Source organism: Juglans regia, chromosome 11 (assembly GCF_001411555.2).
Source record: "Juglans regia cultivar Chandler chromosome 11, Walnut 2.0, whole genome shotgun sequence".
Lineage (NCBI taxonomy): Eukaryota > Viridiplantae > Streptophyta > Magnoliopsida > Fagales > Juglandaceae > Juglans > Juglans regia.
Genome location: NC_049911.1, coordinates 9,718,248 through 9,737,323, shown reverse-complemented (window position 1 = coordinate 9,737,323; position 19,076 = coordinate 9,718,248). Strand labels below are relative to the sequence as shown.

The following is a 19,076-nucleotide window of genomic DNA, read 5'->3' as shown; positions in this document are numbered from 1 at the left end:
GAAATTCAAAGAGATTTCAGATTAGAATGAGTTGCTGCTGAAGCTCTTGCGACAATGGAGGGAGAGGCCATGCCATTTTGCCATGGTCGCATGGGGCTCATGAACAAGGTGATTATTCTCTACAGGATGTGAAGGAATTGAATGAAATAGAACCAAGCCTATGAAGGTTTGGACAGATCATTGAAGAAGGTACAAAAAAGAGTAGATGAAGACAAACATGCTCATAATGCAGCTCGTGTGTGAGCAAAGAACATAAAATAATGCACGTGCATGAACAGTAAAATGGAGTCAATGGAAATACAAAGACAAAATAATGCACTTGTATGAACAAAATCTTGTAAATCGGGGGTGAGCATTATATCATGGATTGATGTTGTAGAAGTCCTTTCTTCGGCCTCATTGAACTATAGATAGGCCCTATTATCATAGATAGAGTTTTACCTACAGATTTACAAACCTATTTTCCAATCGAGAACTGTTACAGACATAAAAAAAAATTATGCAAAATAAATCTACAAACTAACGTGACTTCTTAAAATTCGTTAGATTTACTTTATAATAAAAATAATTTTACAATCTGACGTACCACATCAGTTTATAAGTAGTTTACTTTTATGTAATCCATTGGTAGCTAGAATATTTTCTTTCCCAAAATAACGTTATTTGCTTGATTTCTCCAACAGCACGCAATTTTTACTCCTGTTTATATTTGGATTATACAAGATATCCTTTTTATCATTTTCTGGAAAGGGAAAAAATTATGATAGAGAAAAACTAAAAATGTCAAGACATGATTTTGCATTCCACGAAGCATCATCTAGTTGCAAAGCACCAAGAATAAATTCATAACAGCGTTTTAAGAAAATATTAGAAAAAAAAAAAAAAAAACTAAATAACTTAATTTGAAGTAACATAATGTGATATTGAAAGATTGACGAAATACATTTCAATGTTTGCACATTATGACATAAAAATGTCTTCTCCTCTAAAAGCCCTCTCAAGACACATCAGAATCATATCAATATGCACCATTTATGATATGATACTACTCACTTATGGCGCACTAGGCAGAGAGCTTTGGACCTGTGAATGATGAACATTGATCCAAATGTCACTTGAGCAGTAGAAGAGAGCTTTTAAAAAACAGTTAAAAGTAAGTTATATGGCTTCTAATCTAGAATCATGTTTAGCAGGCAACATATCATGGAAAAGCAAAGGAAAGAAAAATCGATCCAAATTCAAGATATATATGATACCCTACCTAGCATGGAAAAGCAACTCCAGATCATCATCATTTTTTCTCCTCCTCCTTTGGTTCCTTTTCTTCTTCCTTCTGCTGAGACTGAAAACATTAATAAAATACTGAGAAACTATTGGGCATAAGAAACGAGTAAAAATAATAATAATAATAATAAAAGAGCTCAAGAGATCACAACTCTACAACGTGAATAATTATAAAAAAAATAAAAAAAAAAAAAAAAACTGAAATAAAGTCTGTCAAGCACAAGTCCATGAATGGACAATGATCATTTACCAACAAAACATGCTGATCACAATATAGCAATCAATACCAAACCCTCCTCGAATCACCTCAGTAAAAAGCACGACTTATGTCCTCGGTTGCAAAGGAGCCACTTTCAGGGACATGATAATTGGGTTTATTTCAATTTAGGAGATGCTCTCTCACCCAGCTATAACTTTCCCAGCCAATCAACTAGATCTCGCTGCCCTTGTGCACGGCATTGAGCCTGATCCCACTCATTTCACTATTGCCAATACCAGTTAGTTACACATACTACCGTATACTCTCATCTCATGTGAAATTGGGCAGCCAGGAAGCTTCTTGCTGTGCTGTCCGGTGCCAAACTATCAATTCTTTTATGAACTGTTTTAGGTATAGGATTCCATTTGCCCCACGGTTGGGACTTGCGGGCTTGAATTAATTCCATTTGCCTCACTCACGTGCCTTTCTTGATTGCCCCTACATCGCGAGGATTTTGTTAATTCTATTCTTATGTATCCTCAGTAATATCATTTCAATTGATGGAGAAGCAAACCTCCTTCCATGTTTAGTCAGGCAGCAACCATTACATCACCTATTTTAAGTTAGGGGCACATAAGGCCAAAACATGACATTACATTTCAAGAAAAAAACCCACGCCCAAGTTCCATAAATTTGGGTCTGCAATCCTAATCATGATTTTCCTACCCTAAGGGGGAAAGGCACTTCCCTTTTTGGCCAGTGGATGAGGGATTCAAACACCTGACATCGCAGTCCGTAGCCGCATGCTCTAATCCTCTGAGCTACAGCCCTAACCCGTCTCCACTAGATTTGTTCTCAAGGGTATCCTAAAAAGAGAACCTTTCCTCTCCCCAACTATTTCGGGTTAATTGACCAACCTCATAGCCAGCTGAAAAAATCCAGCTAGCCAAATTAGTACACAATGGCTTTCTTTGATAGGACTCATTTCTTTAAGCTCCGCCCAACCTCTACCAGGTGTCGTTTGCTTCCTAAGGTGAGCTTAAAATTGTTAGAATGTACAATTATCAATAACTGACATTGGTAAAAGATCAGAGGCAACTTGGTTACGAGTCAATTCATGATGATCATATGTAGAAAGCTCATATTCTTCACCCATTGATAAACACAATACTCAACATAGTTACCACAAAAATACAGATTCCAAAAAATAACAAGCCACAATTTAACTCACTTGACCACAATTGAAAACCTCCATGCCATCTCTTCAAACAGCTAAATATTTTTTGATAGGTAAAATGAAAGGACATAAATCCAGTAACACTCGGTAACATGCCAAGATGAGATGTATTCAGCAACTTGTTGCTTGCATGAGGAAGGGTTGATGGTGACATACATGGTGACGAAGAAGAGAAGATGAAAACATAACAAAGAACCCATATTTCGGTATATGGAGCCAACAGTTGGGATATCCACTTTCAAGTTGTGTACTGATCCCCCATAGATGACTTAAGGCTTTTGAGTAGAAAATAAGAAACATATCTACCATGTTTGAGAGAAACTGCATTGCTGGATCTACAATTAAACCCAAACAATCTAAATGTAATTGAGGTGAAAACAAGTGAAAAGCTTTAATCTGGTTGAAAACACATTCCGCAATGTTAGTATCACACCCCGCCCTTTTGGCATCTAACAGTACTATTAGAATATGCCATGCAAAATCTAGTTTGGGGGGGAACAGATTTTTCCGAAGAGTAGTTGTGATACCCCATATGATAAGCATAATGGTAGGTGGTCTATGGGTAGTCGACGATTTTACTAAAAATCACAAAACGCATAGCCCAAGTACAACAGATGTATACAATAGGAACACCTAACTAGAACTAGTAAAAGATATAAGAAAATCATGAATCCTTTTTTTATAGGTAAGATTAAAATTTATTGAATCAATAAAAATAGGCATAGACAAAGTAGACAAGAGGAAACACCTAGAAAAAGTTGGGTGCTTGAAAAAGAAACAAGGAAATCATGGAAGCTGGCACCATTGAAATCAATTACAGAAGCCCATGAATCAAGAGAGCATTCCCTATCTTCAAAGCTCTAATTATCCCTCCCCAATCAAATGCACCACATGAAACATAAGGGAATCATTCTCCAAACCGCTGCAATGTTGGGATTACCCTGAAGGCCCTTCAACTAGTAAAAAGACCCACCACCCTCCTGGGCATAACCCACACAAGCCCAGTCCTCCTAAAAATCTCATCCCATAAAGCCTTGGCCACCTCGCAACAGAGCAACGAATGGTCCGTGGATTCACCCATTTTTTTACACATACAACATCAATCTACGATAATAATCTGCTGCTTCCTAAAGTTATCCATGGTAAGGATTTTCCCAAGAGCAGCAGTCCAACCAAAGAGAGCAACCTTGAGGCACCTTGCTCCTCCAGATACCTTTCCAAGGGAAATGACAAAAATTCTTACCCATCATAGATTTATAGCCTAGTACAAAGACTGAATGAAAAAATTCCCAGTCCCGGACTGAAGCCAAACCACCTTTATCAGCAGCAACACTGCCACTACTTAAATAATACAGCAGGCTGAGAAAATCTGTAATTGCACCCATCTCCCAATCTTGAGCAGCTCTATGCAAACTAACATTATGCAGTGCCACTATAACAATCGCATAGAGGAGCCACTAAAGCATCCTGGTCATGTGCAATCCATTAAGTTCTGGAAATGTATCCTTGAGAGGCTTATCTCCACACCAAGTATCATGACAAAGTGTAATTTTGGAGCCATCACCAACTGCAAATCTGAACTATCTAGCAAACTCCCCCTAACCAGCTCTTATATTTTTCCACAAGCCCACACCATGTGCACCTTGAACTTCGTTGGAGCACCACCCCTCCAAGCACTCCCATACTTAGAATCAATAACAACAATCCACAGGGCCTCCCCTTGTCTCCCCTTCTTGAATCGCCTAAGCCAGTTCCCAAGGAGGGCTTTAATAAAAATCCTCAAGTTTCCAAATCCCTAATCCACCTCAAGAAATTGGATAGCATACCTTGTCCCATTTACCAAGATGGGCTTGACCTCATCCCCAATTCCTCCCCAAAAAAAAATCATGAAAGGTCTTCTCAATACGATTTGTCATACCACAAGGAAACAAAGATAGGAAATATGTATATCCTTTTGCAACCTGCCATCCCTTGCTCGACCTTTTCAATTAGCTCATCCTATAAGCAGCCCCAAGCGGAAGACCAAGGTACTTCGTGGGCAAAGAAGAGACAGTACATCCCAAAATTCTTGTCAAACTCTTAAGTATTACAAGCATTGCCCACCAGGACCAACTCGAACTTCCTAAGATTCACTTTTAAACCGAAGACATCTTCAAAAACAAAGTAATATTGCCCTCAATGCTTGAAAATGATCCTGGCCCTCACAGGAAAAGCAATGTATAATCTGCGAAAAAGCAGGTGAGATATATTAATAGTACCATGATTAGTGCTTCCCACAGGGAATTCCAAAAAGAACCTCCCTACTGCAGCATCCAACATCCTACTAAGAGCCTCTATAATGAAGACAAATAAAAGAAGAGACCAGGGATCCTCTTGCCTTAATCCACGGGGACTATTAAAACAAGCAAATTGGATAGTCGTTCACCAGGACTGAGAAATGAGCTGTTGAAACACAATGCTTAATCCATGTACACCATCCATACCAAAAGCCACAACTTCCAAGTAAATAATAAAGAAGTTGTTATAGTTTACTCATCAAAAAAAATAATACAGAAGTTCCCAATTTACATGGTCATAGGTATGAAACCCCTCGTATTAAGGACAATCTGATCAGTGTAGATAGTATATGAGATCCCATATTGCTTGGAAATGAGAAACTCATGCTCTTTATAATGATTTCAATGAGGCTCCAACCATACCATTGATTAGTTATTTTTTGAGTACATGCCCAGATGTGGCTCATGCCTTCCTTGAGGCATTACAAATTGTATCAGAGTCAATCCCAATCAACTTGAGCCGTGCCACTTATGATGGAATGGCCCGACGAGGACGTTGGTTATTTAAGCAAAGGAGATTATGATAGCCCATATTGAGTATTGACTGATGAGTGTAGGTGGTATATAAGATCTCACATTGCTTGAAAAAATCTTGCTCTTTATAATAACTCTAATAAGGCTCCAATTGTACCATTGACTAGTCCTTTTGGAGATTAAGGTAAGGATCCCTTGTCTTGACTTTTAGGGTGAGTTTGGATGTTGAAGTGAGTTGAGCTGAGTTGAGTTGAGATGATAAAATATTATTAGAATATTATTTTTTAATATTATTATTATTTTGAGATTTGAAAAAATTGAATTGTTTATTATATTTTGTATTGGAATTTAAAAAAATTGTAATGATGAGTTGAGATAAATTGAGAATAGTTTATGTTCCAAACACACCCTTAATTGTCATCATTATAGAGGCTCTTCTAGGATGTTGGATGTTGCAGTAGGGAGATTCTTTTTGGAGTTCCCTATGGGAAACACTAATCACAATACTATTAATATTTCTCACCTGCTTTTCGCAAATTATACATTACTTTTCTGTGAGCACCAAGATCATTAAAACAAACCGATTGGAGAGCCCTTCACCAGGATCGAGAAATGAGCTGTTGAAACATAATTTTTAATCCATGTACACCATCTATCTCCAAAGCCACAACTGCCAAGTAAATAATACAAAAGTTCCCAATTTACATGGTCATAGGTATGATACCCGTATTGAAGATAGTCTGATCAATGTAGATGGTATATGAGATCCCACATTTCTTGGGAAGGAAAAGTTCTTGCTCTCTATAATGGTTTCAATGGAGCCCCAACTATACCATTGACTAGTTCTTTTTAGAGTACAGGCCCAAATCTGGTTAATGTCTCCCTTGGGGCGTTACAAATAGTATTAGAGTCTATTCCAACCAACTTGAGCCATGCCACCTATGATGAAATGGCTCGACTAGGACGTTGGGAATTTAAGCAGGGGAGATTATGATAGCCTGTGTTGAATACTAACTGATGAGTGTAGGTAGTGCATGAGATCCCACATTACTTGGGAATGAGAAATTCTTGCTATTTATAATGGCTCTAATACAGCTTCAATTGTATGATTAACTAGTCATTCTGGAGTATAGGCCTAGATGTGGCTCACGCCTCCCATGGAACATTACCGTATGCTTTCTTCATATCCAATTTGCATAAAATACCCAACACTCCAAATATAATTCTACTCTCCAAACACTCATTTGCAATGAGTACCAAATTAGATATTTGTCTCCCCTTGACAAAAGCATTTTGAGGCGTTGAAATAATTTTCTCCATTACCAAAATCATACGGTTGGCCAAAACTTTGGATTTAATCTTATATACCCGATTCACAAGACTAATGGAGCAGTAATCCTTCACATCCGAAGCCTCTGGCCTCTTAGGAACAGGTGCAATCAAAGTTGCATTGAGGCTCTTCTCAAACTTTCCAAAAGTAAAAAACTCTTGGAAAACCCTCATAATATCATCATTTACCACATCCCAACAAACTTGAAAAAATGACATCGAGAAGCCATCCGGGCTTGAAGCTTTTCCATTAGCCATCCTACTTACCACTTGATGAACCTCATCAACAAACAGTCTTTCCAACCAATCCGCATTCCAAAGATAATGAAAACTCAGCCCATTAAAAGCTCTAGAGGTTGTATAAAGGAATAGTGTGTTAAAAAAGAAGCTTTTAAACTCTTCAATTGTCAGCTTCTGATCCTCAAAACTTCCATCATTAACTTTTAAACCCTTCAATTGACAACTTCTAATCCTCAAAATTCCTATCATCCTTCTCCCTCCAAATGCAACATACTAGTCAAATAGGGACAATCTTCAAACTATTGCAATTTATGAGCTGCCATTTAAACCCTCTACAATTGGCAAGAAGGCCTACTATCCTTGTAGGCAGAACCCAAGCTAACTCCATTTCTACCAAAAGAGTCATTGCACAAGGCTTTAGAAATCTCACAATGGAGCAAAAGATGGTCTACAAATTCCCCTTCGTTTTGTGCATACAACACAAACCTATTATTTATCACAATGATATGATGTTTCCTCCAAGACATAAACTAGTAGAGTACAAGAGACTAAGGGTATGTTTGGTTATGGAAAATTTTCAGAATGTTTGAGAAATTTTTTGAGATTTATTGTTTATTAGATTTTGGGAAATGAGAGAATTTTTAATAAAACTTTTTTAGAAAATAAGTCTTGTATTGGGGTTTGTGAAAATGGATAGGTAGGGTTGAAAAAATGTTTGAATATTATTTTTTAAGAGTAGTTTTTGTTTGAATAAAAACAAGTTTCAAACTCCCAAGTCTCATTAGCAAATCAGAGAACTTTGGCCCATTTTACTAGGTGAAATTTGAATGCTTCACCTAGTCCTCTCAATGGAAAGTCCCGTTGTAATTTCTCTATTCGGTTGGCCACACTAGTGGAAAAGGGAAACATGGACAAGCAATATGTAAGCAAATTAGAGAGTATACTATTAATCAAGATGGTCCTACATCTTTAGACAAATACATCCTCTTCCAACCAGGCAATCAATGTTCAATCTTCTTAATTACACCATCCCAAATAGACTCAACCTTGAAAGAGGCTCCCAAAGGAAGGCCAAAATACTTCATAGGCAAAGAGGATACCTTGCACCCAATAAGCTAGCCAGACACTCCAAATAATTGAACATATGAACAGTTTCTAATAATTCCTTCAACTGCTATGGAAGTCCTTCCCCCTCTATGTAAAATATAACTTTTCTTACATTTTAATTAGACTTAGAGCTTACCTACATATAAAAAAGACTTAGAGCTTACCTACTCCAAAAAGACTTACTTTACCTTGCTTCTTTTACATGTACAAAAATGTAGACAATACACACTAAAATAGAAGCAGACAAGAGAAGCATTTTTAGAGAAACGCAAATTTATTATAACTGGTTTCCTCAAATCCCATTACCCATTTCATGATGCCAATTTCAAGTGTCAGACAAGGCACTATTCCATACAATTATAGCATATTAGGCACCAATTGACCAATTTACAGGTTAGTGAATCAGTGGTCATTGCTCACCACCAGTGCACCACCATAAATAATAAAAAAGTCTTGGGCCAGAATAAGAAGGTTATAATGATAAACATACTATTGAAGGGAAAAAAACATAATGGGTGGGGGGGGACTGAATTTCAAATCTATCCCAATAAAACTTCAGCATATCCTGGTTGTGAATAACTTTTCAATTTATATTAATGACCCTACCAATAAATTTGGGGCACTCACCTCACTCTGGCTCTGCATCGAAGCAAGCAAATCTTTAACTGATTGGTCATTTGGATCAACCCCTGGAAGCTGCAGCAACAATAACTTGTTATAGCATTAACAACTACAGGAGCATTTTACGCCTCATTTTCCCACTGCGGGGAGGAAATAAAAGAAACAAATGAAAAGTGCATGTAGTGGCAGACATACTGATGAAAGGATGGAAGACACAAAGGACTGGTCAGCCAACAACTTGCTCATATCTGATTGGCCTGACACGTCCTTTGTACTGTCTTGAACAGACAATTGAAGAGCTGCAACAACCAAAGGACATGGAATCAAATCAGCAAATACAGATGAAGAATAATAAATGGACATCAGTAAGTTTTGAAATATGCTTAAAGGATCTAACTATCCATACATGCTGCCACAGAACAGAAATTTCCGCTGTGGTCTCAGCAATTACTGTTACATTGTTACCTATCCAAACAAAATTACTATTTAATGGTTCAGGGCAATAAAACAGAGACAAGAGAAACGATGTGCACTTGACAAAAATGAGTTGTTATGTCACTTGAAAAATTGAAGAGGACCACCAACAAAGAAGATACTGTCATGCGTGAATTCTATACCATTTCTGAGAATGCTCCCAGTCTTGATTATATAACTCCCACACAATTGTCAAGCATTACACCCAACAAGCTAACCACATGAATAAGGGCTCACCTAGTGCCAACTCTGGATCATCTGCAACTGAATCTGACATATCAGTGTCTCGCACTTCATGGCTAGAGGCAGGATCATCCATTGACATTGCAAGGGCCTGCTGTAGCAGAGCATTCTCATCATCCTATTGCAAATATGAGATCAATTAGGGCTCGTTTGGATAGTGAGATGAGATGAGATGGGATGAGATGGTTTTAGATGAACTGAATAAAATATTGTTAGAATATTATTTTTTAATATTATTATTGTTTTGGGATTTTAAAAAGTTGAATTGTTTATTATATTTTGTATGGGAATTTGGAAAAGTTGTAATGATGAGATGAAATGAGATGAGATGAGATGATATGAGTGTTTCTGTATCCAAACGGGGCCTTAATCAATGGAGTGTGGTCAATTCTAAGCCAAAGAACAATGGGAGGGTATAGAAATTAGAAGAAAATATTTTATGGAAATTATACTGCCAGTAGATTATTATAACAGAATCATTTTCATGCCACGGGAGAGCAAGAAAGAAGCATGGCTCAAAAAACAGTTCAATTTAGACCAATTCAGCAGATACAATTTGAATCAGTTAGAAACCAAACCAATTTTAGGGTATTTTTTAAACGCTTGAATTATATTGTATATGTTTTTTTATGTTTTTCTATTACTGCTGAAATACCCAATTCAAGCATGTCACAAATCAAATCGCCTGATTCATTTTTTTTATTGGCACTGGGTGTTCGGGAACAGCGTCACGACTAATCCCGGGGGTGCACAGGCCCTTGGCAGTTGGCAATGAATTTCCTGCAAGTGCACCTCTGGTAATTCAAGGAAAAAATCTCCGAGTCCGATGGCTGCTAGAGATTGTTTGCACCCAGTGGGATTCGAACCTAAATCACCTAATTCATGGAACTGGTCCTTACCCAATTCCAAGTCTCATTTAATTTTTTGAGCCTTGGAAAGGAGCAGAATTTTCTTTTATTTGATGAACAAAGAAATGCAAGTTCCCATAGCAACTACATGTAGTCATCATTCAATAGATTGCCTAGCTCTACTAGTCCGTCTGAGTTAGACAAAGCAGTTTAATTGTGTAGAACACTTTTATATACATGTGTGCATGGTCAACACACGACTCAACACCAAGCGTTTTATGTGTAGAAAATGTTCAATTGGTACAGTGGCATTTAGGGCTTTTAACTAACTCTAACATATGAGGTCAAAGGTTCATGCCAACTTGCATATGTATAGGGGTAAGTTTGTATTAATCTATATCCATCTCAACCCACCCCACCTCAACATTGCCCTCTTTTTCAGACAAAAGAAGAATGGAGAGAGGAACGAAAAAACAAAAAATGAAAAGGAAATATGTTTTAATATTATTAAAAAAGGATACAGCACAACCCATCGTGTCAAAAGGGGTAACATGAAAGGTTGAAAGCACAAAGAGACACCAACCATTAGATCATTTGCCTTATTGTCAGCTTCAGAAGTTGCAGTATTAACATTCTCAGTCATTGCTGCATCCTGTGAGCCAGATGGCTGCCCCTCTACTTTTTCCTGTTTAGCGGCTTCATCTGCAGCCTTTTTTGCAGCCGCTTCTTGTCTCGCCCTCTCTTCTTCCATTGAAACTCTCAGAGCAAGAGCCAATTCAGGGTCCAGGTTAGGATCCACACCAAACTCAAAACCAGAAAGACCACCAGCTGCCGCTGCTGCAGCTGCTGCTGCGAAACCACTTCCACCCTCCCCATCTCCTGTGAAGATGGGCGTACTGACATGGGAGAAAGGTAACATGTAACACAAATTATGTGAACAATGTTAAAGCTAAATTATGAATCTGTACATATGTATTAAATCAAAGTTAAAACAACCTTATCAGTACATCGGAAATGGCACTTGGGCCAGCTGGAACATGGACAATGTGGCTAGTGTCATTATTGTTCACAGCAGTAAGAAGTGCTTCCAGCTTCTCTGTCTTCCCATCATCTTCTTCACCAAAATTGACAATATCTAATGCCACACTGTTCTTTTTTAACTTTTTTCCAATCATCTCCAACAACTTCTTTTCATGTTTGATAGGACTGAAAGCACATTGATTTTTTTTTTATAGGTAAAATTAATATTAATATCAAAGGACTGAAAGCAAATTATATGATCAATATATAAAACAGAATATAGATGCAAAAGCATAAAGAGCCATAATCGTGCAGACCTTCCAGAAAAGACAATAATCCGTTGCTGTTGTTTTTTATTCTGGCGATGCTTAAGGGCCAGCTGTGCCACCTGAATGCCGGCAGCCAGGTTCATATCCCCACCAATTTCTAGACCTACATTGAGATATAAATTAGATCGCCAAACACATTATTTATAGGTATGAACAAAGTATATTCACATCTTAGTGAGACCAATGTCGGCAACCATGGGAAGAGTACGGCATCACCAGGTCATGCCAAGTATCAAAATTCACAAACACCACAATCGAAAAAGTCCAGAACTTCATAAATAGAAAGAATGAAATTAAAAAAGGAAAACGGAAAATGCACTGACCGTGCATACAAGCCAGAATCTTGCTGAGATCACTGGTAGGAGTGACCAAAACGCGAAGCCCTTTTCCTGCCATTGTGAGAACTCCCACTGTATTCTCTGGATTAGACTGTACACACAACCCATCACATCCATTCAAAATTTTGAATTGTAAACAAACATATGACCCAAACTACAAGCAAAAGGTAAATCTTAAAGGATTTTCTTCTCTCATATACAAGACCGCATCCAGAAAACATGTATAAACAATTCTCAAATATAGGGATTCGAACAATCACTGTAGCAAAATTAATTAAAATACAAGTAGGTCTAAAATGCAACTCTAATCCAAACCACAGAACATTGCTTATAGAAGGTGAAAAAAGTAGTAAAAAAATGAGAATGATTAGAGGTTCCGACTTTTCTTTTCTTTTGCTCGATTTTCTCAGCAACGAAAGGAGGAATTATGAAACAAAACAATGAAGAGAAGAAAAAAGAAGAAGAATCTTAAAAACCTGTGTTTTAGCTCCGCAAATGAGATTGACAGCATCAGCTTGAGCTTTAAATCTCGACGGAGAGTAATCGCCGTTTCGCATCCACTCGGAGTTGTCGATGCAGATCATCGTTGCCTATTAAGAACAATCAAAGCAAATAAACCTCTCAATTATCAAAAAGAAAAGCCTAATAGCGCGAAAAACCAAGAGGGAAATATAACAAAATTCCCGAATTTTGGCACCCCAAAGGTGAGGGATTGAGGTTGGAATTAGGGTTTTGGGGAAAAAGAACAAAAAAAACCAAATCGGGGCTATTACCTCAAGCACCATGGCGTGGAGATTGGGAAGTGAAACGAAGGGATCTCAGAGGAAGAGAGAGAGAGAGAGTTTACAGAGAAGGTTTGAGAAGGTGTGGCGTGAGAGAGAGGAAGAGAACTGGGGCTTACTTGCAGAGGAGGCTAATAGCTTTGCTAGTAGTTCTATTGCTGGAAATGGGCATTACAGGAAATTTTAATCAGGTGTGCTAAGGACCACCAAATGGCTCACAAGTTTTACTCCTAGGTTAATTGTAAATTTAATACCTCAATTGATCACCTCGATTTTCACAATATTTATATTTAAGATTTTAAGATTTTGTAATTGGCCACTCCCCTCCACCTATTGTTAGTAAATTAATGAAATAAGATGCTAGTTGGTAGATGGCACACGTTTGTAATCCAACTTCATTTATTAAAAAAAAAAAATTAGAAATAGAAAAGAGAAATAAATAAATTAAACTGAAAGGTGGCGGATTTGTACAGTGACAGAAAATGTAAATTGAATTTTTCAAAAAATTTTAAAAAAATTCTAAAAAAATTATATTAGGACTTGACAGGAAATGCAAACTGAATTTCTAAAAAAATTATTTCCTATGCACATGACCAATGTCTTAACAAATTATGAATTTTGGTCAAAAAGATGTAAAAACATTTTATCACTATTGGGAAGGTTTTAAAAGACTTATTAAATACATGTCCTTATCATGTATATGAGAATTGGAGGGTTATAATTTTTTTTTTTTTTTTATGAGGGTTTACAACAAAAAATGAGACAATTTGTATAAATCATGTGCAATTGTGAATTTTTTAATAAAGAACCTGAGGAAGCTTTTGAATACTTTGATTACTTGGCTGAGAATGCCCAATGTTTGGATGTTTCTGAGGTGTATGATAGATCTGAAAATAAAAAATCTTTAAATGGGGGTGGAAAATATCATTTGAAAGAATCTGATGATTTACATGTTAGACTTGCATTAATCATTAAGAAGTTAGAGTCTATAGAGCTTAAGAAAATCAATGAGTTGCAAGTCTTACCATCTACTTTTAAAAAATGTAACATATGTGAAGATCCAGGGTATGTGACTAGTATATACCCAACAATTCCTACTTTTAAAGAAGTTTTACTTGACCAATCTAATGTTGTGAATATGATCTCTAAAAATTTTTCTGAACCATATTCTAGTACTTATAATCCAGGTTGGAGAAACCATCCAAATTTTGGTTGGAGAAATGAATAGCCAGCAATCTCAAGACCTGCTCAACATGCCTCATATTCGGCACCAGCAGCCCCAGGACCTTCATAGTACGTAAATCAAGCACCTCTAGTGCAAAAGAAGAACCTGGAAGATACAATAAACAATCAGAATTCACAAGCAATAAACGACATCAGAGGAACACTAACAAGAGTGACCACCTCTCTGAGTGCTCAAGAGAATGTGAAGTTTCTTACTCAACCTCAACCCAACCTACAAGGATAGAATCAGCAAATTCAGAGTAATGCTAAAAGTGCCAATATCAAATCTGTCAAGGCCATCACAACTCTAAAGAGTGATAAGATTGTGGATATTCCTGCACATGGTGCAAGTAGCTCAGGTAAAAATTTTAACCCTTCTCAAGATAAAGGTGAGCCAAGCATACTAGAATCTGAAGCAAACACATGCCCCATTCCCACATAGATTGCTTTCTCTGCATAAAAAAAACATCATGCTGAAATTCTGGAAATTTTTAGAAATGTCAGAATTAATATTCCTTTTCTTGATGCTATTAAGCAAATTCTTGCTTATGCTAAATTTCTAAAGGATTTATGCAATATAGAAAGGAAGTTAAATGTGCAAAAAAGGTCTTCCTCACTAAACAAGTCAGTGTAATAATTCAAAATCACACACCACCCAAGTACAAAGACCCTGGTTCACCAATTATTTCTTGTGTCATTGGAAATTCAAAAATTGGCCAAGCTTTAGGCTGCGTTTGGATGTTGAGCAGAACTCAGCTAAACTCAGTTCTTTATCAATAGTAGTGAGCTGAGTAGTGGAGGGAGTTATGTGAAGTCCATCTAAACTGAGTTTAAAGTGTGTTTGGATGTTAAGATGAGTTTAGTACTTTTTATGGAAAGTTAAAAAAAGGTTGTGGGTCCCACGTATAAAGATGTGTTAAGTAAAAAAAAGGTTGTGGGTCTCACTTGTAAAGAAGTTTTGAGTTGAGATGAGTTTAGTAATTTAAGAGTTAGGTGTTTGAATGTTAGACTTAGTTTAAAATTAGACTGAACTCAGCTAAGTCTTGCAACCAAACGTAGCCTTACTTGACTTGGGTTCAGGGGTTAATTTGCTGCCTTTTAGTGTGTATGAACAGTTGGAGTTGGGGGAATTAAAGGCTACTTCTATTATTTTACAGCTTGCTGATAGATCTATCAAAATACGAAAAGGTATTATTGAATATGTCTTGGTCTAAGTAGATAAATTCTACTACCCAGTAGATTTTGTGGTACTGGATATAAAAGTAATTGTCCATTCAAATTCTTTAGCACCTGTGATTTTAGGGAGACCATTCTTAGCAACTTCTAATGCCATAATTAATTATAGGAGTTGTGTCTTAAAATTAAGTTTTGAGAATATGACTTTAGAATTGAACATTTTCAATTTGTGCAGGCAACCTCAAGAACTCGAGGAACTTCAAGAAGTCAATGCACTAGAATCTCTCATTTCTGAAATTTTTTTTAATGAGTAGTGAGAGGAATTAGAGAACTCCCTTGATTTAATTGATTCTGTTAATGATATTTCTTCTGTTTGTGCTGCAGGAAATTCCACTGAGGTGCAGTGGAAGCTCAAATTTGAGTCATTACCATCACTTCCATCATCATTAAAGCCTTCCACAAAAATATCCCAGTGCTGGAATTAAAACCCACCTACCTTCAAAACTGAAATATGCTCACATGGTTCCAGAAAATTCATTTCCAATGGTGATTTCTTCTCAATTAACTCCTGACCAAGAGAGTAAGTTATTGACCATACTGAAACAACATAAAGCAATCATTGGTTGGTCTATTACTGACATCAAATGTATAAGTCATCTTACTTGCACACATAGGATATATTTAGAAGATGACTCAAAACCTTCTAGGGAGATGCAAATGAAACTAAATCCTACAATGAATGAAGTTGTAAAAACTGAGGTTTTGAAACTTTTAGACATAGGCATCATATATCCCATTGCAGACAGCAAATGGGTTAGTCTAATCTAAGTTGTTCTAAAAAAATCTGGGGTGACTGTGATAGAGAATAACAAGGGGGAATTAGTGCCTACTAGGGTAATTACAGGTTGAAAAATGTGTATAGACTATAGGAAACTCAATGCAGCCTCTAGGAATGATCATTTTTCCTTGCCTTTCCTTGACCAGATTTTAGAAAAAGTGGCGGGGCATGAGTATTACTGTTTCTTAGATGGGTTTTCTGGATACTATCAAATAGAGATAGCTCCTGAGGATTAAGAGAAAACCACATTTACTTGTTCCTTTGTCACTTTTGCTTTCAAAAGAATGACATTTGGGTTATGCAATGTCCCGGCTACTTTTCAAAGATGCATGCTAAGCATCTTTAGTGATTTAATTGATGACATTGTAGAAGTCTTTATAGATGATTTTTCAGTTTTTGAAAAATCATTTGATGCTTGCTTGGCTAACTTACAAGTCGTTTTGACCAGATGTGAAGAAAAATAGTTGCTGTTAAATTGAAAAAAAAAATGTCATTTTATGGTCTAGCAGGACATTGTCCTTGGACACATTGTGTCTTCATAAGGCATTGAGGTTAATAAGGTTAAGATAAATTTAATTTCAAACTTGCCTGTACTTAGGAGTGTAAAAGATGTTAGATCTTTCTTAGGCCATGCTGGCTTTTATAAAAGATTTATAAAAAATTTCAGTTTTATCTCTAAACCTCTTTGTCAACTCCTAATATATGATATCAAGTTTGAATGGTCCAGTGAATGTCAAAACTGTTTTGATCAGTTAAAATCTTTCCTCACCATTGCACTCATTGTTCAACCCCCTGATTGGACATTTCCTTTTGAATTAATGTGTGATGTGAGTGACTTTGTTGTAGGAGCTACACTTGGGCAGCGTAAAAATAAGGTGCCACATGTAATCTATTATGCTAGTAAAACACTGAATGTTGCCCAAAGAAACTACTCTATCACAAAAAAAGAACTCCTAGCTGTTGTATTTGCTTTGGATAAATCTAGATCTTATTTACCTTGTTCTTTTTCATCATATTTATTGACCATGCAGCACTCAAGTTTCTATTATCAAAAAAAGATACAAAATCTAGGCTAATAAGGTGGATTCTCCTGCTGCAGGAATTTGATCTCACAATAAAGGACAAAAAGGGAGTGGAAAATGTGGTGGTAGGTCATTTGTCTCGGCTTACATCTGAAAATTTTGAGCACTCTCCTTTAATTTTTTATTATTTTCCTGATAAACAATTATTTTCAGTTGAAACTTTACCATGATATGTTGACCTTGTAAATTTTCTGATCACAGGAAAAACTCCTCCTCATTGGATTGTTCAAAACATCAAAAAGCTGAAATATGAAACTAAGTATTTTTCTATGATGATTCATACCTTTTTAAGTAGTGTTCAGATCAAATTATTAGAAAGTGTGTGTCTAATACTGAAATTTCTGGTGTTTTATCCTTCTACCATTCAGAAGCTTGTGGTTGGCACTTTTCAGCCCACAAAATAGTAGCTAAAGTCCTTCAAAGTGGGTTCTATTGATCTTCTATGTTTAAAGATGCATATAGGTTTTGTAAGGCATGTGAACCCTGTAAAAAATTAGGAAGTATCACTAGGAGAAATATGATGCCTATGAAGCCTATATTAGTGATTGAGATTTTTTACTGTTGGGGATAGATTTTATGGGTCCATTTCCCTCTTCTTATGGCTATTTGTATATCTTGCTTGCTGTGGACTTTGTTTCTATATGGGTTGGGGCAGTCCCTTGCAAAAATAATGACCATAAAGTGGTTTTAAAATTTTTAAAGGAAAATATTTTTACAAAGCTTGGCATGCCTAAGTCCATTATTAGTGATAATGATACCCACTTTTGTAATAAACATTTTTCAGCCTTAATGAAGAAATATGACATCCATCATAAAGTCACCACACCTTATCATCCTCAAACTAATGACCAAACTGAACTAGCTAATAGGGAAATAAAAAATAATCTTGAAAAAACAGTTAGCCCTAAAAAAAAAGGACTGGTCATTGCGTTTAGCTGATACTCTTTGGGCTTACAAAACAACCTATAAAACCATTTTGGGCATGTCTCCATATAGACTAGTATATGCTAAGGCTTGCCATCTACCTATAGAATTAGAACACAGAGCATATTGGACCATTAAACAATTCAATTTTAACATTGATCAGGCTAGTTTTGTAAGAAAATTACAGATGGCTGAATTGTATGAATTTAGAGTAAATGCCTACAACAACTCCAAGCAGTCCAAAGAAAGGATGAAGAAATTTCATGATAAACATATCCAACGAAAAACCTTTGAGCCTGGGCAAGAAGTGTTATTGTACAATTCTAGGTTACACTTCTTTCCTGGCAAGTTAATGTCTCGGTGGAGTGGTCCATATGTAGTCAAAATTGTCTTTCCCCATGGTGCTGTAGAGATCATGAATCCTCAAAATGGTAACAAATGGTCAAATACTCAAACCCTTCATTTCTAATTTCTTGACTGAAGAGTCTACTCTACATTTGCTTGACCCAAACAATAATCCTGTTGTAGAATCAAATTGATTCGATTTCTTGATCTGTCACTTGTTTCTTTTATGTTTTTGTTAGTCAGTTTTGTTTCTCTTTGGTTGACCTTTTCACAACTCAATCAAGTATTGTTTCTTCCTTTTCCACAAACATTTTTTTATCTGTTGCTTTTCTTTTAGATAGTGCTCAGACTCTTTAATTACAATACTTTTATTTATCTCTTCAAGTTGTTTTGCATCATTGAGAACAATGCTACAATCTACTGGGGGGGGGGGGGGGAGAACTTAATTTTTTCCATGCCTTAGACACATTCTAATCCATCTCTGAAAGTGTTGTGAATGAGTTAGTAGAACACCCTTGTTTCTAAACATGTTATGCTCTGAGTCGATTTGCTGAGGTTATAGAACATTTAAAATTCAATCAAATTTAGAAGTTAGGTCAAAAAGGAAGTTTATCCAGTTTGTTTAA

General features: G+C 36.5%; 1 protein-coding gene across 3 annotated transcripts; it reads right to left on the bottom strand.

Moving 5' to 3' along the window:
- Positions 1-768: 768 nt before the first annotated feature.
- LOC108997699 (26S proteasome non-ATPase regulatory subunit 4 homolog) lies at positions 769-13,006 on the bottom strand. Of its 3 annotated transcripts, none has more exons than XM_018974062.2 (11): positions 12,853-13,006; positions 12,556-12,669; positions 12,065-12,170; positions 11,730-11,844; positions 11,389-11,598; positions 10,976-11,288; positions 9,539-9,662; positions 9,023-9,126; positions 8,834-8,902; positions 1,262-1,342; positions 769-1,083 (listed from the first exon to the last, which is right to left on the bottom strand). In XM_018974062.2, exons 1-10 carry the CDS (start codon positions 12,862-12,864, stop codon positions 1,292-1,294), a joined length of 1,218 nt encoding a protein of 405 aa, XP_018829607.1. In that variant the 5' UTR covers positions 12,865-13,006; the 3' UTR covers positions 769-1,083; positions 1,262-1,291. The 3 variants fall into 3 exon arrangements, with proteins under 3 accessions (XP_018829607.1, XP_035538596.1, XP_035538597.1); XM_035682703.1 differs by having other exon boundaries at positions 1,262-1,333; positions 12,853-12,864; XM_035682704.1 differs by having other exon boundaries at positions 902-1,083; positions 9,539-9,638; positions 12,853-12,982.
- Between the last annotated feature and the right edge of the window lie 6,070 nt (positions 13,007-19,076).